The 24,849-nt window shown below is 38.6% G+C and overlaps 1 protein-coding gene and 1 pseudogene across 2 annotated transcripts in view; both read right to left on the reverse strand.

The window, feature by feature from the left end:
• The window catches only part of CDH17 (cadherin 17), a 62,538-nt gene extending 38,899 nt beyond the window's left edge, over positions 1 to 23,639 (reverse strand). For both annotated transcript variants that reach the window (XM_042973061.1, XM_042973060.1), the window contains exons 1-3: positions 23,601 to 23,639; positions 19,344 to 19,414; positions 13,483 to 13,581 (exon numbers count right to left, since the gene is read on the reverse strand). In XM_042973061.1, coding sequence (XP_042828995.1) covers positions 13,483 to 13,581; positions 19,344 to 19,391 — 147 coding nt within the window. In that variant the 5' untranslated portion in view covers positions 19,392 to 19,414; positions 23,601 to 23,639. The remainder of the gene's footprint in view (positions 1 to 13,482; positions 13,582 to 19,343; positions 19,415 to 23,600) is intronic.
• On the reverse strand, positions 8,171 to 8,267 carry LOC122235210 (annotated as a pseudogene).
• Positions 23,640 to 24,849: the final 1,210 nt, after the last annotated feature.

Here is a 24,849-nt window from a genome sequence, read left to right on the forward strand (position 1 = left end):
GGTGATGGGCATTGAGGAGAGCACGTGTTGGGATGAGCACTGGGTGTTGTATGTAAGCGATGAACCATGGGAATCTACCCCCAAAACCAAGAGCACACTGCATACACTGTATGGTAGCCAATTTGGCGATAAATTATACTAAAAAAAGAAAAGAAACATTAAAAGGGATAACATGATTTCTAAGATTAAAAAAAGATGTCATTTGGTTCTTCTAAACATTATGACAAAGGTTAAGAGACATTTTAATGTTAAGAAAGCAATTTAAAAGTGGCTTCAACTTGATAAAATTCTATATGACAATCTTAATTGATTTTTCAGAAGTGAAGAAAATATCAGTAATTATTCATGGAATAGTTATAGCACTTTTAAGACCACAAGAATAGAAATTTCATGGGATCCCTGGGTTGCTCAGTCAGTTAGGAGTCCAACTTTGGTTCAGGTCATGATCTTATGATTCATGGGTTTGAGCCCCACATCAGACTGTGCTGGCAGCTCAGAGCCTGGAGCCTGCTTCCGATTCTGTGTCTCCCTCTCTCTCTGCCCCTCCCATGCTCAGCGCATGCTCTGTCTCTCTCTGTCTCAAAAATAAATAAACATTAAAAAAATAAATACATTTTTTTTAAAGAATTAAATTTTATTTTATTATTTTTTTTTATAAATTTTTTTAACGTTTTATTTATTTTTGAGACAGAGAGAGACAGAGCATGAACGGGGGAGGGGCAGAGAGAGAGGGAGACACAGAATCGGAAGCAGGCTCCAGGCTCTGAGCCATCAGCCCAGAGCCCGACGCGGGGCTCGAACTCATGGACGGCGAGATCGTGACCTGAGCTGAAGTCGGATGCTTAACCGACTGAGCCACCCAGGCGCCCCAGAATTAAATTTTAAAAAATTGAAAATTCACGTATAATATAATGGATGTCAAAGGAAAGCCAGAGTAGCCATATTTCATCAGACAAACTAGATATTAAAACAAAGCCTGTAACAAGAGATGAAGCGTATTATGTCATAATTAAGGGGTCTATCCACCAAGAAGATCTAACAATTGTAAATATATATGACCCCAACTTGGAACACCCAAATATATAAATTAATTATCACAAACAGAAAGAAACTCATTGATAATAATACCATAACAGTAGGGGACTTTAACATCCCACTTATAGCAATGGACAGATCATCTAAGCAGAAAATCAACAAGGAAACAATGGCTTTTAATGACACACTGCACCTGATGGACTTAATAGATATATTCAGAACATTTCATCCTAAAGTAGAATTCACATTCTTCCCAGTACACATGGAATACTCTCCAGAATAGATCAGAATAGATCACATACTAGGTCACAAATCAGCCCTCAACAAGTACAGAAAGACCAATATCATATCATGCATATTTTCAGACCACAAAACTATGAAACTTGAAATCAATCACAAGAAAAAATTTGGAAAGACCACAAATTCTTGGAGGTTAAAGAACATCCTACTAAAGAATGAATGGCTTAACCAAGAAATTAAAAAGGAAATTAAAAAGTATATGGAAGCCAATGAAAATGAAAACACAATAGTCCAAAATCCCTGGAAGCAGCAAAGGCAGTCTAAGGAGGAAGTACATAGCAATCCAGGCCTTCCTAAAGAAGGAAGAAAGGTCTCAAAAACACAACCTAGCCACACAACTGAAAGATCTGGGAAAACAATAGCAAATGAAGCCCAAAACCAGCAGAAGAAGGGAAATAATAAAGATTAGAGCAGAAATCAATGATACGGAAATTGAAAAAACAATAGAACAGATCAACAAAACTAGGAGCTGTTTGCTTGAAAAAATTAACAGAATTGATAAACCTCTAGCCAGATTTATCAAAAAGAAAAAGGACCCAAATATGAATGAAAGAGGAAAGATTACAATCAACACTGCAGAAATACAAACAATAAAAAAGAACATTATGAGCAATTAATATGCCAACAAATTGTCAATATGGAAGAAATGGACATATTCCTAGAAACATAAACTACCAAAACTGAAACAGGAAGAAGTAGAAAATTTGAGGGGGCACTTAGGTGACTCAGTCAGTTAAGCACCTAACTTTGGCACATGTCATGATCTCATGGTTTGTGGGTTCGAGCCCATCATCAGGCTGTCTGCTGTCAGCACAGAGCCTGCTTCAGATCCTCTGCCTCCCTCTCTATCTCTCTTTCTCTCAAAAATAAATAAACATCAAAAAAATTTTTAAAGAAAATTTGAACAGACCCATAATCAGTAAACTAACTGAATCAGTAATTAAAAATCTCCCAACAAACAAGAGTCCAGGGCTGGATGACTTCCCAGGGGAATTCTACCGAACATTCAAGGAAGAGTTAATACCTATTCTTTTGAAGCTATTCTAAAAAAAAAAAAAAAAAGAAAAAAAAAGAAAAGAAAAGAAATGGAAGGAAAACTTCCAAACTCATTCTATGAGGCCAGCATTACCTTGGTATTCCAAAACCCGACAAAGACCCTACTAAAAAGAATTACAGACCAATTTCCCTGATGAACATGGATGCAAAAATTCTCAACGTGATACTAGCCCACCAAATCCAACAACACATTAAAAGCATTATTCACCATGATCAAGTGGGATTTATTCCTTGGCTGTGGTGGTGGTTCAATATCCACAAATCAATTAACATGATACATCACATTAATAAAAGAAAGGATAAGAACCACATGATCCTCTCAATAGATGCAGAAAAAGCATTTGACAAAATATAGCATCCTTTCTTGATAAAAACCCTCAAGAAAGTCAGGGTAGAAGGAACACACCTCAAGATCACAAAGGCCATATATGAAAACCCACAGCTAATATTATCCTCAATGGGGGAAAACTGAGAGCTTTCCCCTTAAGGTCAGGAACATGAAAATGGTGTCCACTATTACCACTGTTATTCAACATAGTGTTGGACGTTGTACCTCAGTAAATCAAACAACATAGAGAAATAAAAGGCATCATCCAAATTGGCAAGGAAGAAGTCAAACTTTCACTCTTCACAGATGATATGATGATACACTACATGGAAAACCTGAAAGGCTCTGCCCAAAGCTGCTAGAACTGATACATGAGTTCAGCAAAGCTGCAGGATATAAAATCAATGTACAGAAATCAGTTGCATTTCCATACACCAATAATGAAGCAGCAGAAACAGAAATCAAGGAATCCATCCCATTTACAATTGCACCTAAAACCATAAAATACTCAGGAATAAACCTAACCAAAGAGATAAAAGAACTATACACTGAAAACTATAGAAAGCTTATGAAAGAAACAAAGAAGACACAAAGAAACGGAAAAACATTCCATGCTCGTGGATCAAAAGAACAAATATTGTTAAAATGTTGATACCACCCAAAGCAATCACACATTCAATGAGATCCCTGTCAAAATAACACTAACATTATTAACAGAGCTAGAACAAACCATTCTAAAATTTGTATGGAACCAAAAAACACCCCAAATAGCAAAAGTAATGTTGAAAAAGAAAACCAAAGCTGGAGGCATCACAATTCTAGACTTCAAACTGTAGTACAAAGCTGTAATCATCAAGACAGTGTGGTGCTGGCACAAAAACAGACACATAGATCAAAGTAATAGAATACAGAAGCCATAAAAGGACCCACAAATCTATAGCCAACTCTTCTCTGACAAAGCAGGAAGAATATCCAATGGAATAAAGACAGTCTCTCCAGCAAATGGTGTTGGGAGAACTGGACAGCAACATACAGAAAAATGAACCTGGACCACTTTCTTACACCATACACAAAATAAACTCAAAATGGATGAAAGACCTAAATGCAAGATAGGAAGCCATCAAAATCCCGGAGGAGAAAACCAGCAGCAAGCTCTTTGACCTTGGTTACAGCAACTTCTTACTAGACATGTCTCCCGAGGCAAGGGAAACAAAAGCAAAAATGAACTACTGAGACCTCATCAAGATAAAAACTTCTGCAAGGTGAAGGAAACAATCAACAAAACTAAAAGGCAACCGACAGAATGGGAGAAGATATTTGCAAATGACATATCAGATAAAGGATTAGTATCCAAAATCTATAAAGAACTTATCAAACTCAACATCCAAAAAAACACATAATCCAGTGAAAACATGGGCAGAAGACATGAACAGTTTTCCAAAGAAGACATCCAGATGGCCAACAAACACATGAAAAGATGCTCAACATCATTCATCATCGGGGAAATACAAATCAAAACCACAATTGAGATACCACCTCACACCTGTCAGATGGCTAAAATTAACAACACAGGAAACAACAGATATTGGTGAGGATGCGGAGAAAAGGGAACACTTTTGCACTGCTGCTGGGAATGCAAACAGGTACGACCACTCTGGAAAACAGTATGGAGGTTCCTCGAAAAGTTAAAAATAGAGCTACCCTACAACCCAGTAATTGCACTACTAGGTATTTATCCAAAGGATACAAAAATGCTGATTCAACGGGGCACATGCACCCCAATGTTTATAGCAGTGCTATCAACAATAGCCAAATTATGGAAAGAGCCAAAATGTCATTGACTGATAAATGGATAAAGATACACACACACACACACACACACACACACACACACACACACACACACAATGGAATATTACTCAAGGATCAAAAAGAATGAAATCTTGCCATTTTCAACAATGTGGATCGAACTAGAATGTCTTACGCTAAGCAAAATAAGTCAGAGAAAGATGCATCCTATGATTTCACTCCTGTATAAAATTTAAGAAACAAAACAGATGAACATAGTGTAAGAAAAGGAAAAATAAGATAAAAACAGAGAAGGAGCTCTTAAATACAGAAAACAAACTGAGGGTTGCTGGAGGGGTGTTGGGTTGTGGTATGGGCTAAATGGGTGACAGGCATTAAGGAAGGCACCTGATGGGATGAGCACAGGGTGCTAAATGTAAGTGATGAATCACTAAATTCTACTCCTGAAACCATTATTACACTATATATTAACTAACTTGGATTTAAATAAAATTTTAAAAAAAGAAAATTCACATAAAATGAAGCAAACATAAAAGTTTGCTCAGCCTCATTAATCATTTTAATACATTTTTATATTATTTATTAACATTAAAAACTAATAACGGCCAATGTTGTAAACGATGTAAAGAAACATATATATTATTGGTGGAAATTTAAGTTAGCACAATCTTTTTGAAAATAACTTGAGGCATAAAATGTAGCCTTTGATAGAAAACATCACCAAACAGAATTTATCCTAAAGAAATATTTTTTAAACAGTAAGCTACATGTTTATAGTATAAGTAGCCTTATTTACAATATTGGAAAGTTGAAAATTCTTAAATGATCAAAAACTAAAGATGATAAAATTACTACTGTACATAATAAAGTTGATAGAATGTTAATAATTAAAATGTTCATTTTATAAAGTATGAAGCAGCACAAGAAAAAAGTGGATTTATGAAAAATAACAAAAGGAGAATATAAGAGTAAATCTAGACTATGGTTGTAATAGTACCAAAAGCATTCATGGCAGTGGGCAAGAAATGGAAAAAAAATATATTTGATGTGTTAAGTGGGTAGAACTGTGGGTGAATACTTTTTTGTGAGTGTTTGCTTGTTGATATTATGTTATTTATCTACTAAATGAAAGTGTTACTATTTTGTATTTTAAGGAAAAGTCTTAGATGTCAATGGGAAAGGTAGAGTAATGATCTGGAAAAAAACCAAAACTTTTCCTCCAGAAAGCAATGAGAAACTGGAAAAAAAAATGTAAATAAATATAGAAATAAAATGCAAATAAATAAATATAAACTTTATCAGAACCTTGGAAATTAACCAAAAACTTGCAAAATCCAAGGAGCGTTTATTTAAGAAAATTACTGTCAATAAGAACCAAGCTTTGTGATTACATTGAATTGCCCAAATTCCATTGTCCCTTATTCAAGAAAAACAGGGAGGGGGACAAAACAGAAGAGACTCATAAATATGGAGAACAAACTGAGGGTTACTGGAGGGGTTGTGGGGGGGGATGGGTTAAATGGGTAAGGGGCACTAAGGAATCTACTCCTAAAATCATTGTTGCACTATATGCTAACTAGTTTGGATGTAAATTTAAAAAAATAAAATTAAAAAAAAAGGTATACAGTAGTCTTGAAATCCAACAGCCTCACAACCACAGTACCATGGAGAAGGGAGAAAGGGTTTTGAGTTTCCCAAAGCCCCACTCCCAGAGAAATGCTGTTATCTGACCTATCTGGAAGTTTCCTGGAAATACAGTGTGAGGAATTTGGGAGTTCACTCACTGCAAACAATTTTTCTCTTGGGGAATGTGTCAAAAATAATTATCAGCAATTATTCAACTTTGCAGCTACCTGAGGCAGTGATAATATTTAATATAAACAAGAAGCTGACCAAAATACTTAAAAGGTTAATCTGGGAAATAAGATGACCCTAGGGGGCATTGAAAATCTTCCATATATTCCTGGGAGTGTAGAAAGCCACATTCACAAGTAGGGCTGTGTACCTACTCAAGAAAGACCAGAGAAGGCCCTAATATCTCACCTCTGGCTGACCTTGAGACTTTGTGCAAGCAAAAAGTGAAGGCTAACGCAGAGTTGTAAACTATTTACCACATTCTTGAAGGTGTGTCCAACGTGCACACAGAACTCCCTGGCAAATGAAATCTCAGTTCAATCATTTGGTGATATCAATGGCCACACATGACAAAAAACATACACTTTACAAAATTAATTCAGTAAAGTCATTAAACAAACAAACAGCAACAAACACTGGAAAGAGGAGGATATACGATTTCTAGAATTTCCATATCATATTCTTTAAAATGTCTAATTTTCAACAAATGATTATGAGACATGCTAATAAAAAGAATGTAAGGCCCATATACAGGAAAAGAAGCAATCAGTAGAAATAGCCTCTGAGGAAGGCTAGATGTTACATTTACTAGATAAAGATTTTAAATTATTTTAAATAGGCTCAAAAACTAAATAAAACTATTTCTAAAGAACTGAAGGGAAGTATTAAAATGATATCTCACCAAAGAGAGAATATCAGTAAAGACATAGAGATTATTTTTAAAAATTTTTTTTAATGTTTTGCTTATTTTTGAGACAGAGAGAGACAAAGCATGAGCAGGGGACGGGCAGAGAGAGGGAGACACAGAATCCAAAGTAGGCTCCAGGCTCCAAGCTGTCAGCACAGAGCCCAATGTGGGACTCAAACTCACGGACTGTGAGATCATGACCTGAGCTGAAGTCAGATGCTTAACTGACTGAGCCACCCAGGCACCCCATAGAAATTATTTTTTAAAAATAGGAATTCTGGAGTTGACAAGTATAAGAACTAAAATAAAAAAATTCATAGAAAGTTCAACAGTAGATCTGACATAGCAGAAGAAAAAATAAGTGAACTTGATATTCGATCAATTGAGATTATCTAATGTGAAGAACAGAGAGAAAAAAAAGAATGAAGAAATATTAACAGAATCCTAGAGACCAATGAAGAACCATCAAGCAAACACATGCGTAGTGAAAGTCAAAAAAGGAAATGAAAGAACAAAAGAGGCCAAAAGATTATTTGAAGAAAGAATGACCAAAAGCCTCCCAAGTTCAAGAAAAATATGATACATCCACGAAGTTGGATTAAATCCAACTATAGCAAACTCAAAGAGACTCAAAATTAGACACATCATCAAACATGTGAAAGACAAAGGGAGAATGCTGAAAATGCAAAGACTCATTACATAAGGGCATCCTCAATGAAATGAACACCTGGTTTCTCATGGAGACTATGCTGAAAGAAAAAAACCTGCCAATTAAAATTGTATATCCAACAAAACTACATTTCAAAATGAGAGTGAAATTAAGCCTGACTGCTTTTAGAAGAAAAACAGACTTTAAAACATAAATTGTTAATTGAGACAAAGGAGGACATTCTATAAAGGGCCAATCCATCAAGAAACTATAACAATTACAGACAAAGATCACCTACCGACAGACCCCAAAATGCACTCAAAATACACTCCATACAACAAAACCCTAATACACATTCTTCTCAAATGCACATGGAAATTCTCCAGGATAGATTATATGTTAGGCCATAAAACAAGTCTCAATACATTTTTATTTTTTTATTTTTTTATTTTTAAGTATGGAACGCTTTGTGGATTTGCATGCCATCTTGTGCAGGGGCCAATCTTCTCTGTATCGTTCCAATTTTAGTATATGTGCTGCTGAAGCAACCACATCTCAATACATTTTTAAACACTGAAATCATACAAAATATATTCTCTGACCACAACAGAAGAAAATTAGAAACCAAACAGTAGGAAATTTGGGGAAATCACAAATATGTGGAAATAACACACCCTATAACCAACAGGTCAAAGAGGAAATCAAAAAGGAAATTATAAATACCCCCCAACCCAGCCATTGCACTACTACGTATTTATCCAAGGGATACAGGTGTGCTGTTTCGAAGGGACACAGGCACCCCCAATGTTTACAGCAGCACTATCAACAATAGCCAAAGTATGGAAAGAGCCCAAATGTCCATCGATGGATGAATGGATAAAGAAGATGTGGTATATATATACAATGGAGTATTACTCGGCAATCAAAGAGAATGACATCTTGCCATTTGCAACTACGTGGATGGAACTAGAGGGTATTATGCTAAGCGAAATTAGTCAGAGAAAGACAAATATCATATGTCTTCACTCATATGAGAACTTTAATATACAAAACAGATGAACATAAGGGAAGGGAAACAAAAATAATATAAAAACAGGGAGGGGGACAGAAACATAAGAGACTCTTAAATATGGAGAACAAACAAAGGGTTACTGGAGGGGTTGTGGGAGGGGGGATGGGTTAAATGGGTAAAGGGCATTAAGGAATCTACTCCTAAAATCATTGTTGCACTATATGATAACTAACTTGAATGTAAAGTTAAAAAATAAACTAAACTAAATAAAATAAAATAAAAACATAAAAAAAAATTTAAGGAAATTATAAAATACTTTTAGATGAATTAAAATGAAGACACAGCTGACCAAACCTCATGAGATGCAGATTAAGCAGTACTTCGAGCTAAATCTTTAGCTGTAAATGTTTATAAAAGAAGAAAGATCTCAAGTCAGTCATCTTTTACTTTGAGAAACTAGAAACAGATGAATAAAGGGAAACTAGGAAAAGATAAATAAACTAACCCCAAAGCAAGCAGAAGAAAATAAAGATTAGAATGGAAATTAGTGAGGGGCACCTGAGTGGCTCAGTCAGTTGGGCATCCAACTTTAGCTCAGGTCATGATCTCACAGTTCATGGGTTCGAGCCACGCGTTGAGCTCTGTGCTGATAGCTCAGAGCCTGGAGTCTGCTTTGGATTCTGTGTCTCCCACTCTCTCTTCACCTTCCCTGCTTGTCCTCTGTCTATCTCTCTCTCAAAAATAAATAAGCATTAAAAAAAATTTTTTTTAGAATGGAAATTAATAAAATGGAGAATACCAAAGCAAAGGAGAAAAAAAAGCAACAAAATTGGAATTTGTTTTTTTTTTAAAGATCAACAAAATTGGGAAATCTTTAGCTGGGCTTATCAAGAAAAAAAAAACAAAAACAAGATTCAAATAACTGAAATCAGGAATGTAAAAGCAGACATCACTACCAACCTTCAGAGATAACAAGGATTAATGAGAATATGATAAGTAATTATTTACCCATCAGTTAGACAACCTTGGTGAAATGGATGAATTCTTAGATGAAAACTATCAAAACTGACTAAAAAATAAACAGGAAATCTGAATAAAACTATAGCAAGTAAAGAGACTGAATTAGTAATCAAAAAACTTCCCACAAAGGAAACCCCAGGACCAGTTGACTTCACTGGTAAATTCTACCTAACCCATAAAGAAAAAATAAAACCAAATCTTCACAAATGCAGCCCAAAAGTAGAGTAAGGAATACTTCCCAACTCATTCTAAGAGGATAGTATCATCCTGACATGATTATATACCATGATCAAGTGGAATTTATACCAGAATATAAGACTAGTTCAATATATGAAAATCAATTAATTTAATACCCCATAGAATAAAGGACAAATCTATGGACATACCCATAGATTTGGGGGTATTAATTTAATACCCCATAGAATAAAGGACAAATTCTATGGATTTGTCCATAGAATAAAGGACAAATCCAAATTAATATCTCAACAGAGGCAGAAAATCATTTGACAAAATCCAATATTCTTTCATGAAAAAAAAATACTCAACAAACCAGGAATAGAAGGTAATTTCCTCAACCTGATAAAGGCCATCTAAGAAAAACCCACAGCTAACCTTATAACTAATGATGAAAGACTAAAAGCTTTCCCCAAAAGATTAGAAACAAGAAAAAAAAAAGCCCAATCTTGCCACTTCTATTTAGGCTTTATTCAAGGTCTAGGCAAGAAAAAGAAATAAAAAAACATCCAGATTGGAAAGAAAGAAGTAAAACTAATCAAAGACGGCATGATCTTATATATGAAAAATCATACGGAATCTGAAAAACTTATACAGCTAATAAACAAGTCCAATAAGGTTGCCGAATAAAATATCAGTATAAAAAAATCAATTGTATATCTACATGCTAGCAAAGCATAATCTGAAAATGATATTAAGAAAATAATTACATCTACAATAGGAGCAAAAAGAATAACATACTTCAAGATAAATTTAAAAAATAAATACAATATTGGTAAAGTGAAAACTATAAAACATGGTTGAAAGAAATTAAAGAAGATCTGAATAAATGGAAAACATCCCATCAAATTAAAGGCTTTTGTGCTTCAAATGACACTATCAAAAAGTGAGACAATAACCCATAGAATGTGAGAAAATATTTGCAAATCATATATCTGATAAGGAACTTGTAATATAGAATATATAAAGAGCTCTTAGAACAATACAAGATAACCCAGTTTAAAAATAGGCAAAATATTTCTCCAAGGAAGATATACAGGGGCGCCTGGGTGGCTCAGTCAGTTAAGCGTCCGACTTTGGCTCAGTTCATGATCTCACGGCTTATGAGTTTGAGCCCCGCATCAGGCTCTGTGCTGACAGCTTAGAGCCCAGAGCCTGCTTTGGATTCTGTCTCCCTCTCTCTCTGCCCCTCCCCCACACGTGCTCTGTTTCTCTCTCTCTCTCTCTTTGTCTCTCTCTCTCCCAGGGGAAAAAAAAAAAAAAAAAACATTTAAAAAAAAAGAAGATATACAAACAGCCAATAAGCACATGAGAAGATATTCAACATCATTAGTCATTATGGAAATGTAAACCCACACCACAAAAAGTACCATTCCACCCCCATAAGGATAGCTGTAATAAAAACAGATAAATACATGCATTGGCAAGGATGTGGAGAAATCAGAACCTATAAGCAATGCTGGTAAGAATGTAAAATAGTTCAGTTGGTTTGAGAACAGTTTTACAGTTCCTCAGAAGTTAAACATTGAATTAACTATGATCCAGCAATTCTACTCCTAGGTATATATCCAAGAAAATTGAAAATATATGTCCTCACAAAAAGTTGTATATGACTGTCCATAATAGCATTATTCATAATAGGCATAAATGTCCATCAGTTGAAAAATGGACATTCAAAATGTGGTATATATCCATACAGTGGAATATTAATCAGCTATAAAAAGGGAATAAGTATTAATATCTGCTAGAGTATGGATAAATTTGGAAAACATGCTAAGTAAAAGAAACCATACACAAAAGTTCACATGTATGATTCTATTTATATTAAATGTCTACATAGGCAAATAGAGACTGCAAGTAGATTTGTGTTTGCCAGGAGCTTGGAAGAGAAGAGAATGAGGACTACAAATGAGTACAGGGTTCATTTTGAGGCTGATGAAAATGTTCTGGAATTAGTGGTGATGGTTGCACATCTCTGTGATATATTAAAAATCAATGATTTGCACATTTTAAATGGTAGGCTTTATGGTGTGTAAGCTAAATCTCATTACAAGGAAAAAAATGACCTATCTTAGATTTGTATTATATTATCTTATGATCTAGAAGCCCCTAGAGTACTGAACTGGAGCTAGTTGAAAATCCTCAGTGAAAGAAGTCTGTGGCTGTTTAGTTCTTTTTTGTTTTAAGATATGTTACCAACCCAAGGATCAGCCTCGTGCGGCACTGAGCTTGCTTTGTGTCTCCCAAACTCCAGGCAAGAATATTTCCAGTGGTACCAAATAAAAGTATCTGTGCAACACCTCCGCACCATTGCAATAAAGAGTTCAAAGCACATCCTACCATAACTGGGTTTGCTGCATTCTCTCCATATACAAAGATGGAGAGAGTATGGTATCTCCATCTCCAAACAGGTATCAGGAGATCTGTGTTCTAATCTCAACTCTGCCAATAACTTATTTAAGCCTCAGTTTCCTTATCTGTAAAACAAGTGGTTGGTACCAAAAGTCTCCAAGGTCTTTTCTAACACAAAGATTCTGAGATCCCAGGAAGGAAATCCCCTTCGTCTCCTACTCCTCTCCTCCAACACACTCACCCATAAGTAAGAAACATTCAGCCATGACAACTGGACTATCATTTCTGGCCAAGAAGAGATGGGCTTTGTAGGGTGGCTGGCTAATGGAAAAAGAACCGAAAAAGACGTGGAGCAACCCAAGAAATGATTGCACTGACTGGGATACTCAGAGACTAGAATCATCTTACCAAGCCAGTTTCCAGTTCTGTGAAGTTTGTAAGTTGGAGATTGCCTCTCTGGGGTCCTGATTCTGTTCAATAGAAAGTTCAATAGATGCTCACGGAATACCTACTCTATACTGCCAGTCCTCGGTACACGCTTTTTCCTCTGGCAGCACAGGGCAGGTGTCCATGCTGCTGCCTTTTTTCGGTCCCCTTTATAGCTGGAGTCTCTTACTTCCATCTACAGTCCACCCTCAATCTGATGCTTTTCTCAGTTATCTATCTACATGAGATGACCGCCTCCCAGCATGGCCAACCCACCGGCCAGGGCCCAGGGATGGGTTCAGAGAAGATAGTAAGGAAAAGCACACCATGCCAGTGCTACTCCAGAGAATCTGCATCTTTAAATGCTTCAAGCAGCATGCTCATTGGATGGATAGTCAGATGGCCATCCCACTCCAGGGACTTGTTCCCTTCCCACCCTGAGGAAGAGGCAGTGCCTATAGGCACCAAGCTCCGCACCCCCAGGGATGGGAGCATTTTCCCCAGACATGGTTGAAGAAGTCTGAATGAGAATGTCACGTACAACCCCTTACAATACTGAGGCCACCCATCTCTCTGTTTAACTTAGCTTCTGAAATCATTCTTGATAATGAGATCTGCCATGCCTCTATTTTATTTCCTGCTGTACAGTAGATTAAGGAGTAAAGTCCACTGTGAGAGCCTGTAAAATGAAGGTGACAGTGATCAAGAGTAGCCATTACCTGGAATATGACTTGACTTGGTTCTTGGCCTTCAAAAATAGAAAATGTCATGGGTTTCAGGGGTCCACTAAACTTCCTCTCCTGGCCATATCCAGCTGTCTGTTAAAAAAGGAAATAAAAAAAAGAAAATTAGCATACCCATCATTATGAATATATACATGCCACTTGCTAATTTTATTATGGCTTCTAGGACTGATATAGAAGACATAACATTCTAACCTAGTCAAAACAATGCAAAGTATAGTCAAAACAGATAGAAAGAGATCTGATATTGTTGAGTTTCACTATATCAAGATGGCTTGCCATGAGTCTTGTGCTATTTTTCTCCTTTAACCATTCAAGCAATCCCCCTGTAGAGAGAATATTAACACTCCCATGTTACAAATGAGGCTCACAGAGGTGAAGCTACTTGCCCAGAGTAAATGCCTTAAGTGGTTGTCAGGGCACACACACTAAGATCTAACTGAACAAAAGCTTCTATCTGCCCACAATGCCACTCTGTCTTCTAAATACAACACGGTGTTAAATCAGCTTCTTAAAACACCTTTCCTCCACTCCTATTCATTTAGAAGGATGTTTATGGAAGATTCCCAGCACCCTAGAGTTCATGGTCACTTCAAGGACAACTAAATTTATAAGGGAAAAAAATATTTAGATGTGTTGAGTACAGTGCTTACTTGGTACAACTGTAACTTCAAGAAAAGCTTACTATTTTAACGTTTGATTAGCAATCCATGCTCATACAGGAAAAAAAAAAAAAGAACAAAATGTTTACTTCAAGTAACTACGACATTTCTAAAGCCAAAAGACCTTGAATTTGACAGGCAAGAAACCTCTGCAGGCACCCAAATTCAGGCTGGAATAGCAGTATGCGGTGGCTGGGACAGTAAGAAGAGAAATTAGTTATGTGCTGAACTCAGTCCTAAAAACAGTTAATCCTGACAACCACCTGGGGACAAATTATTACTGCCAGCTCCATTCTACAGGCAATGAGACTAAGTTGCTGAGAGGGTAAGCAGTTTGCCCAGGTGCTGACAGGAAGCAGGATTCTAACCCATTGCAACTCTGCAATGGCTGCCCTCAGCTGCTATGCCCCACTACCTACCAGAGGGAACAAAAAAGGACCAAGACAATCTGACAGGAAAACAGGTGACATCAAGGATGTACAGGAGGGTATGACTCCCACCATTCCCAACCCAGGAGGATGGGGAGCATCCAGCGGCAACCCCTGCCATCCCTCCATGTCCCACCACAACTATCCTTCTAAAGTGAGACAGAGCATGACAGGTGGCACACAGGGGGACAGCCAGCCATCAACCCACCCACAGAGGGCGCCCTCTGGAATGAGGGATTTAGCACCCGTACCCAATGCTTCTTCTGTGGTTCTTCAGGTCTACTTGTGTAGAAATCATGGGTGGGATAGGTTAGGATCAGAAGTATAATATGAGGAGTTGATGGTTGGGGAGCTGGAGAGGTAAAGTCAAGAAAGTGTGAAGAGGGGCGCCTGGGTGGCGCAGTCGGTTAAGCGTCCGACTTCAGCCAGGTCACGATCTCGCGGTCCGTGAGTTCGAGCCCCGCGTCAGGCTCTGGGCTGATGGCTCGGAGCCTGGAGCCTGTTTCTGATTCTGTGTCTCCCTCTCTCTCTGCCCCTCCCCCGTTCATGCTCTGTCTCTCTCTGTCCCAAAAATAAATAAAAAACGTTGGGAAAAAAAAATTAAAAAATAAATAAATAAATAAATAAATAAATAAATAAATAAATAAATAAAAAAGAAGTGTGAAGAACTCGGGGGAAGAGAACTGTTTGCCACTTCTTCAGGGAGAGCAAGTACACTCTTGGGATGGACATGCTGAGAATAAACCAAGAACAATCAGTATGAGAGTTTGGGGGAAGGCCTTCCACTATATCCCTTGGTTCACTGAATTTCGATTAACTTGATACTGGTTGTCTGTCAGATGAAAACACAGAGGGTTTTGGAATTTGGTCTCCACTCCCTCAGATTGTGGAAGGCCTGTGGACTAGCTGCCCCCAGCCATCACCAACCTCTCTCTCTCGGGAAGCCAAGAGGTCTCTTTCCCAGACTCCCCTGCAGCTAGCAGGGAGCTGAGTGACTTAGTTCTGGCTCCTGAAACAAAAGGTGAAGTCTACTGGAGGGTTTCTGGTCCAGCTTTTATTTTCCAATGAAAAAGGACAGATGTGGCCAGCATTGTCACCCCCCTTCCCCGTTGTTCTTGCTCAGACCATGGACCGCATGTCTATGGCTGTGGTGGCCATCATGAAACCACAAGGGAACAAATCAGCTCAAATAATGGTGGAGCGAAGAGAATGATGCCCAAGTCTCTGATAATATCACAGAAATGCAAAACCTGCCTTGGGCTGTCCACTCCAGGCTTCTCGTTATCTGAGGAAATAAACTTCGACTTACTAGAGCCACTCCAAAGTTGAACTTTCTATTGCCTATACTAAAAGCATCCTTAACTGACACAATAACGTTATAGACTTCTAGCTCATCAATTCCTTTAAAGGAATATCTTCCTCTGGGGGCTCTTTCTCCCCTGCACTCCTTTTCCACATATCCTCTGGAGGGCAGGACACAAGAACTGGGTGCAGATGTCCAGGCACCACCATGGTTTGTACAAGATAAGAGCAGTGGTTTCTGTGGGATCATGATTTAACAGCAAACTGCCTTCATCAACTTTCTGCTCATATCAGCAAGCGGCCAGTCTTTCAGCAGCTCACACTAGTAATGGCATCCAGAAGAAACTCCCATTAGTCGAGCAAACCTCACAAACAGGGCTGTGTTCTTCCTGCGAGGACAAGCTGGCTCACCTTTCGGGACAGGAGGGTATATCTCAGTTGCAAGGTTCAAAGTTGCATTCTCGTAACAGGGCAGCAAATCTCCCTACATGCCCATTAACATTTCTATTTGGGCTATAAAGATTTCAAAATGCGTGTGCGTGTTCTGAGTCATCAAGCCACATTGCCCGAACTGGGAAAGGTGGTGTGGGGGAAACAAGAAAGAAAAGAGGGTTCATGCAGGAGTTGGAGAGGTAACACCTACCATCCTGCACGAAGTAAAAGGAAGGGAAGAGAATAGAACTGTCATTTTTTAAATGTTTCCTGTGCAGCAGCTGTGGGACTAGACCCTCCACACGTATCATTTCTTCTGCTCCTCAACAAGATCAGGAAAGTATGTCCAGAAAAGTGCCACAGTGGAGACACAGAGAATGTGGGATGAAGCCAGCTCTGTGGCACCACCGAGCCCCAACTCTGAGCCACGTTGCCACACCCTTCCAGACCAGCAAAGGATACATGGGACTGCTAGGTCTGCCTACCTTGTAGCCACCCTCCTTGTACTTCCCATCAAGAGTTCTCTGCAGTAATTACATAGTATTTATGCCAAACCCTCCTTACTTCTAGAAGAAGTACAATCCCAGGCAAAACTCTAAAACAGGTGGCTTCTCCTTGATTTCCCTACCTAACTATTCAGCACCCCTTCCCAAACCCTGGTCACTTACTTGCTTTCTCTTCAGGGCCCTTGCAATATATTCATGCAATGTTTCATTCCGCTGACGGAAACCAGTGCTCAGGAGAGAACAGGAAAGCCACTTGCTGAACAAATGACTGAGGGTGAGGGGCGCCTGGGGGGCTGAGTCAGTCAAGTGTCTGATTCTTGATTTTGGCTCAGGTCATGATCTCACAGTTGGGAGATCAAGCCCCACCTCAGGCTGAACATGAAGCCTGCTTAGGATTCTCTTTTTTTTTTCTCTCTCTCTGTTCTTCCCCCACTTGTTCATTCTCTCTCTCTCTCTTTCAATAAAATAAATAAGCATTAAAAAAAATTTTTTAAATGACAGGGGGTGGTGGGGTGGATGGTAGCAACTCCCTTCCTTCACCTGACACGGCTGTGCATGTGGCTATCTCCTGGGCAAGGCTCTTGCTGCCAGCAATGGTTTGGGCACTATTTCTTACTCTAGGTAGAAATCCCACTGGCCTGAGAGTAGAGAGAAGGAAAACTTATATCCAACGTTTTATCCAGGAAAAAAAAAAATGCATATCGCCTTCTCAGACAAGATAAGCCCACTATTATCAAATTATCATGATAGAATCTTGTCTTAGATCTTGCTGTCTCCTAATAGAAGTCCATGATTATGTACTTAATTTCTACCCTGTTCCTGGCATAGTGCTGCGTGCTGAGGCTGCAAAGATGACTAAAAGATAGTTCTCCTCATGGAAGTCAAGGTCCATATGAATGTAGACACTGAATATTTAAAATGCTGCAGTAATAATAATAGGCAATATTTATCTAGTACTTAGACTGGGCCGGTCACTGACCAAAGGGCTTTATATAAATGCACTAGCTCATTTAATGGCCACAACAACCAATAAGGCAAGTACTCTTTTTTTAAAAAAAAAAAATTTTTTTAACGTTTTATTTATTTTTGAGACAGGGAGAGACAGAGCATGAACGGGGGAGGGTCAGAGAGAGAGGGAGACACAGAATCTGAAACAGGCTCCAGGTTCTGAGCAGTAAGCACAGAGCCCGACATGGGGCTCGAACTCACGGACAGTGAGATCGTGACCTGAGCCGAAGTCGGACGCTTAACCGCTTAACTGACTGAGCCACCCAGGTGCCCCAAGGCAAGTACTCTTTTGAGACCCATTTCATGGGGCAGAAAACTGAGGTTCAGAACTTAACTATCTCACCCAAGCTCCTATCACTAGTAAGTGGCACTGCCACTTTTGTACCTAGGTCTGACTTCACTACCACCTGTGATAAGACAGATAGCAAAGGGCATTCAATAGGGTAAGAAGAGGAGACAGGTTAAGAGGGGATGTTTGACATACTCCAAGCAGCTCTTGTGTCTGGCTTTGAGCCCCCAGTCTGTGAGGAGGCACATCGCTCATAAAGTTGGAACCACAGCTTCCTTCCCTCCCCCAGGAGGAAGGCTCTGGTAGGTTTACAAGTTTGGCTCTGTTTCATTATGTCAATATTCTGAACTTTGAGGACTCTAGGAGGCTCCCAGGAACTTAGAATTTGATGCTATTTTTGGGTTCCAGAAGAAAAAAACAAGATTTGAAATGTGAGGGTCTAGCAACTTCCTTCTAAAGAGAAAGCAGATGCTTCCCCATAATCTTGCCCCCTAATACAACAGACTGTTGGGCAAGTGTATGACCTTTATGAGACTCATGAATAAAACAACAATGACACCCCACTATCTACCCAAGATTGAGGGCTGGGTCTCTCCAGAGTCCATCCAGCTCTAATTTCTAGAAGCCTGTTAGTCAACAGGGTTGACTCAACAAATGGCTGAAGACAACTTTGACCAGAAAACTCCAAACCATATATAGGGGATAAAAGTACAAAACAGAGCAGGGTTGAAAATAGAGAAAATGTTTTTCTTAATATTCCCATGGTAATTTTTCATGGTCAAAGTAAAAAAAAAAAAAGTCAAGATTAAGGGACATAGACTAAAGTATATATATATACACTACATACACATAAATATATTTAGTATATATAGACATTAATATATGTACAGTATACTTTTCTTTCCAGAGTCCCTGAGCTATACATGAAGATCTAAACATGAATAGACAGATTTGTTTTAAACCTTGCCCATTAAGTGGTATTGGTTCTTAAGAGCTGAGGAGAAAATACCTCCCTGGTTGAAGAGTAGACATTTGACTTGTAGCCATTTCATCAAAAATATCACAGTGGGGCAAACTACGTGTCCTTTGTATACAATTTAATTTTGATAGATTTTTTTTTAGGTGATGATAATCATCGTTTCCTTGGTATGAGGTAGAAAATGGCAGAAAATATTCTGGCAAATAAATAAAGAGCATCCTCTTCTCTTACCAAATAAAGTGTAAGGAGACACAAGCAATGGAGTTGGGCTCGCATCATTGTGGTTTTCTGTATTGAAACTTCTGTGAATAAACCAGAGATAAAAGTGATTAGTTACCAGTCGGTTAAAATCACATATTTCCAACCAGAAAGGATCATTGAACAATATCCAGTTATAAACCTAGTAGAATGGGATTTCTAAAGGCCAACTTCTTCTCGTTTTGGAACCACCCAGCCTTCCAGAAGCTTTATGATGCCTCATCCATAGCAACACACAAGTCAAAATCCCCAAAGAAGCTCATAGTTATTCCATTTCTTTACCTGTTTCACTTTATTATAATCTTCTCCATTTAAGGGTCTTAAATGGTAGAAAATAAGTATAGTTTTCACTTTTATTGTATGCATGGGAAAGATATGTTTTGGCAAATGCCAGGATAACAGATACTAAAATTTTAGTGATTCTGATTCAAAGTTGCAAAGACATGAGCTTCCTCGAGCAGAAAGAACCCAAGAACGTTCATCATCCTTCATTCAAAGACTTCACCAGCCACACTTCGGTCTTCTAAACACTGTTGCTAACTAGGCAATATGCCTAAGGGAATATGCCTAAGTATATTTCCTACGCCTAAGTATATATGCCTAAGGCAATATGCCTAAGTGTATTTCTTAATACTCCAAAAGCAACCAAATAAGAATCCAAACTCTGTCCTTACTCTCTTCTGTTCAGCATTATTCCTTTCTTTCTTGTGGCTTCACATTTTTTCAACATTATAACTTTCACTCTGAGACACATCATGACGAACTGATTTTTAAGATCTGATATAAATTTTCCACATGGACTATAAAGCAGAGTTGTTGCCTATCATAATACTGGACTGCTAAAACAAAACCAAAAAAATTGGTAAAATGGAACATGTACCCATTTCACCAAAATTCCAATGAACTTATATCACTAATATAGTCACCATGAAAATATGGTTATTGAAATTCTAACCACTCTAAAAATGTAGTCCCTGACATTTTAAATTTCTTACATTTGGATAGCTTATAGTTGAACTTTATAAGTACCACACACTAACCGATTGTGCCACTGGAGCTCCCATATTTGAACTTTAAAAAGGTAAATGTACTACACAATTTTAGCCTCGCAAATGCCTTAGGAGATAAAGATGGAAATAAGCATTTATTAAGCAACATCTAGGAGGTAGATTTGGGAGGAGCCTTTACAAACAGTGTAACAGTGATGTAGACAGTGGATTCTGAGTCAGAAAGCCTGTGAGTTTCTCACAGACATAATGAGTTAGGAAATGTTATACTTGTTTTATATATGAGGAAATGGAAGTTCAAAGTTAAGTGATTTGCCTAACACATAGCTAGAAAGGGACATTGCATTGCTTCCAGCCAGATCTGTCAGATCCCAAAGACCTAAACCTCTTTCAACTCTTTCTACTGTACTGTATATAATGTGGGAGCTGCAGAGATACAGATATAGGAATAGAGGTATGGAGATATATAAAATGTATATATTGTTTCTACATGCTAAATCAATGAAGCAACTATTCCCAAGGTTCTACAGCTATGTTAAGGAAGAGCTAGAATCAAAACCCTTCAGGAAAATCAGATTCATAAATTCTATGAATGTTTAGAAATGAGCTTTTGCAACAGAATTAATTTGGTCGTTGTGTTCAAACATCATTTTAGAATTGGCTCATTATCTTAAACACAAACAAGACATTTTTCTACTGCTTTAGACTGCTTATGTGGTTTGGAAACATATGGAAATAAATAACAATGCCAGACTGAAGTATATTGCAATATTAAATATATATATATATATATATATATATATATATATATATATATATAAATGAATCAATGATTAAATCTAACTAGGTTTGTTTTTTTCACATTGGAAAAATTCACATGATCAGCTGTCACCAATGTTTTTAAGAGAAGGGGTGCCTGGGTGACTCATTCAGTTGAGTGTCCAACTCTTGGTTTCAGCTCAGGTCATGATCTCATGGTTTGTCGGTTCAAGCCCCACGTTGCACTCCAGACTGACAGTGTGGAGCCTGCTTGAGATTCTCTCTCTTTTCCTTTTTCTCTGCTCCTTTCCCACTTGTGCGTGCATGCTCTCTCTCTCTCTCTCTCTCTCTCTCTCAAAAAAAAGTAACAAAAAATAATTATTATTATAAAAAATACTTGTAAGAGAAGCGAAAATATACATGATGATGGCACACTTGGGGATCATTCACCTCAAGCTCCACAGCATTCAAGAGCTTTCAAATACTGGTCCCAACTTACTCTTCCAGCCTTATCTCCAACTCCCTTCCCACCCTCAGTAAAGCTGTCTACCAGGATGGACTCTGCACCCGAGATTTCCTGTCTCCATGCTTCGGGGATTGCTGTCCTCCCCACCCAGCACAAGGCCAGCTGCAATAAAGGGACAGATAATATTTGCATCAGGAAGTTGGATTAAGATTGTCCTTCCTGACCTCTACTCATACTACTTGTCATACCTCATCTCTAGTTCCAACTTGTTCATTTATTTCAAAAGCATTGAATTATTATAAAAAGCTTCTCATATGCCAGATACCATGCTAAGAACTGGGATATGCAAATAAGGGGTAGCTCACAGAGCTAGAACCAAAATCCTACTTCCTTAATGAAATGGTCAGTGATTTTCAGCCAGATGTATCTTCCTCTTGAAACCCCTCCTGCATTTTGTTTTTTAATCATTTATTTATATATCCGTGTTATTTCCTCTACTAGGAAGCACAATCCTTCAAGACAGAGGCCTAATTTTATTTTTTTATTTAAAAAATTCTTTTATTATGTTTATTTATTTTGAGAGAGAGAGAGAGAGAGAAAGTGCGCACAAGCGGGGGAGGGGCAGAGAGAGAGGGAGACACAGATCCAAAGCAGGCTCCAGGCTCTGAGCTGTTGGCATATAGCCCGAGGCGGGGCTCGAACCCACAAGCGGCGAGATCATGACCTGAGCCAAAGTCTGACACTCAACCAACTGAGTCACCCAGGCGCCATGAGGCCTAATTAAAAAAAATTTTTTTTTTTTACCTCTCACAGCTTGTCATACTATGCCTTGCATATATTAAGCCCTCAACAGATGTTTGTTAAATTCTAAAACATTTTAATTGTCTAACACTGATATCCTATGAATTTTGTCCAATCTATAAGAGCTTTCAGAATAAACATAAATTGTTAAAGGAAGTTAATTTGGAATTTAAAGATTTGTTTTGATGCAAAGTAATACATTTTTATTGTTGGTGAAAAGGTTTGCTTCTCTTTTAAATACACTAACAGATTTCTGCTCAGTAAATAGGTTAAGGACTGGCAGATACACATCACCTCTTCCTTGAACTGATTTCTTTAGTGCCTTTAATCTCCCAAAGACATATAAGTCGAATGATAGAAAAGCAAATGAAAATAAAATAAATGCCTTATTTTAGTCAGATGCTCAGACAGGCCACCATCTGGGATGCTTTAAGGAATCTAAAATGTAAAAGTAGCAATGCACTTATCCCTTATTTTGTCAGTCACAGCTAGTCTTATCCCTCACAGAAAGGTTTCCAGTGAGCAAGAGAAGTAATTGCTCTCTGCTGCCGTGCCTAGGGTTCCATGATTTATCTGCAGACAAATATACCCCACAGTGCGGTTGTTGGGAACACGGACCCCAGAGTTAGACTGGTTGGTGTGGATCCTGGCTCCTCCAGCAACCTGTCTGTATTCCTCTGTAAATCAGGGATGATCATAGTACTTACCTTTGAGATTTATGGGGTTCAATGAGTTACTAGTTTGAACAGCGTTCATCACATAAAAATTCATTCTGCCACCTCGTTCCCTTAGTCAGAGCTTTCAGCACTGTCCTGGAGAACGTCTCCTTTCATCATCCCTGGCGTTTGGAGGCCCCCATAATACTCAAGAAGCAGCCTTCACAACCAAGCGACGCCGTGAGACAAAGCCTTTATCTGAATGCATCAAGGCAAAAGGCACTAATGCTGGGATTATGCCAGAGGAGGACTTTAGCCCCTCAAACAAATCTTGCCTATATTTCCTCTGTGCATGGACGTAATTCCACTAATGAATATCACATGCTGGATCATAATATTGCTGGAGGAAAACCATAGTTTATAACCGCAACTGCCTAAAACCACCACGCCACACACACTTGATAGATTTCCTCACAAACACCGCTTAGAAAAGGATTGGAGTGTATTTCTAGATAATTCAGTGACATTTTAGCTGCCCTACCTGAAATGGTTGATCCAAAGATCTGCTTAGAATTTTTGCTATTTGTTGGGGTTCCCCTCAGGCACAAAGACTAAATTCAGACAGTTTCTATGGCAACTATCTGTGAGGCCAAGCACATCCTTAGCAACACAGGTCAAAGGTTTTGTGGGAAAGGGGGATTTTGAAAAGCCACCACCACTTGCTTTAACCATGGACCATCGGCAAATACAGAATCAGGGCTGCTGGCCTTGCTGTTTACGGCCAATGCCTTGATTCACCACAGCCCACAAAACACAAATCCCTCTGCGTCCTGAATCTGTGTCCAGCCGGAAGAATAGCACGAAGGCAGCTAACACTTACTGAAAACCATTTGCCATGCACATGCTAAGACTTCTGTATGCGTTACCTTATTGATTTCTCGTAAGAACCCTCTGAAGCAGGTACTGTTAAAATCTGCCTCTTAAAGATCAAAAATCTAAAGGTGAGGGTTAAAGAGGTTAAGAGACGTGCCCGAGATCACACTGCCTGGCTAATTCTACCCCCATGTTCTTTTCATAAACATAATGAGACATCTAGTATCACTTAATCCATTACACATCTTCCCAAAAATTCAAAAAACTTTTTCTTTTTCCTTTTTTTTTAAAACTCTGCTGCTCTTCCTCGTCAGAAACTGATATGACGCCCCCTGCTCAGAGGAACATTAGCCTAGGAGATCTAGTTCCTACAGAACACGTATTCACGTATGGTACCATCTCTCCTCATTTCCCCGCTGACCTTCACCTTAGCAGTCTCCTTTTTAAAATTTTTTTTAACATTTATTTTTGAGAGACAGAGCAAGAGCAGGGGAGGGGCAGAGAGAGGGAGACAATCTGAAGCAGGCTGCAGGCTCCGAGCTGTCAGCACAGACCCTGACGCCGGGCTTGAACCCACAAACTGCGAGATCATGACCTGAGTCAAAGTCGGCACTTAACTGACCCGGTGCCCCAGCGGTCTCCCATTTTTTAACCAAGCCAGGTGTTATGTGTTGGATAGTGCCCACACCCAATTCGTATGTTGGAGTCCTATCTCCCAAGGACCTCAGAATGTGATGTTATGTGGAGACAAGGTCTTTACAGAGGTAATGCACTTAAAATGAGGTCATTAGGGTAGGCCTTCATCCAATCTGACTGGTGTCCTCATAAAAAGGGGAAATTTGGACACACAGACACACAGAGAGGGAAGACAATGTGAAGAGACATAAGAAGAAGATGAGCCTCCAGAAGCAGAAAGG

The sequence above is a fragment of the Panthera tigris genome, chromosome F2, assembly GCF_018350195.1.
Source record: "Panthera tigris isolate Pti1 chromosome F2, P.tigris_Pti1_mat1.1, whole genome shotgun sequence".
NCBI classification, from domain to species: domain Eukaryota; kingdom Metazoa; phylum Chordata; class Mammalia; order Carnivora; family Felidae; genus Panthera; species Panthera tigris.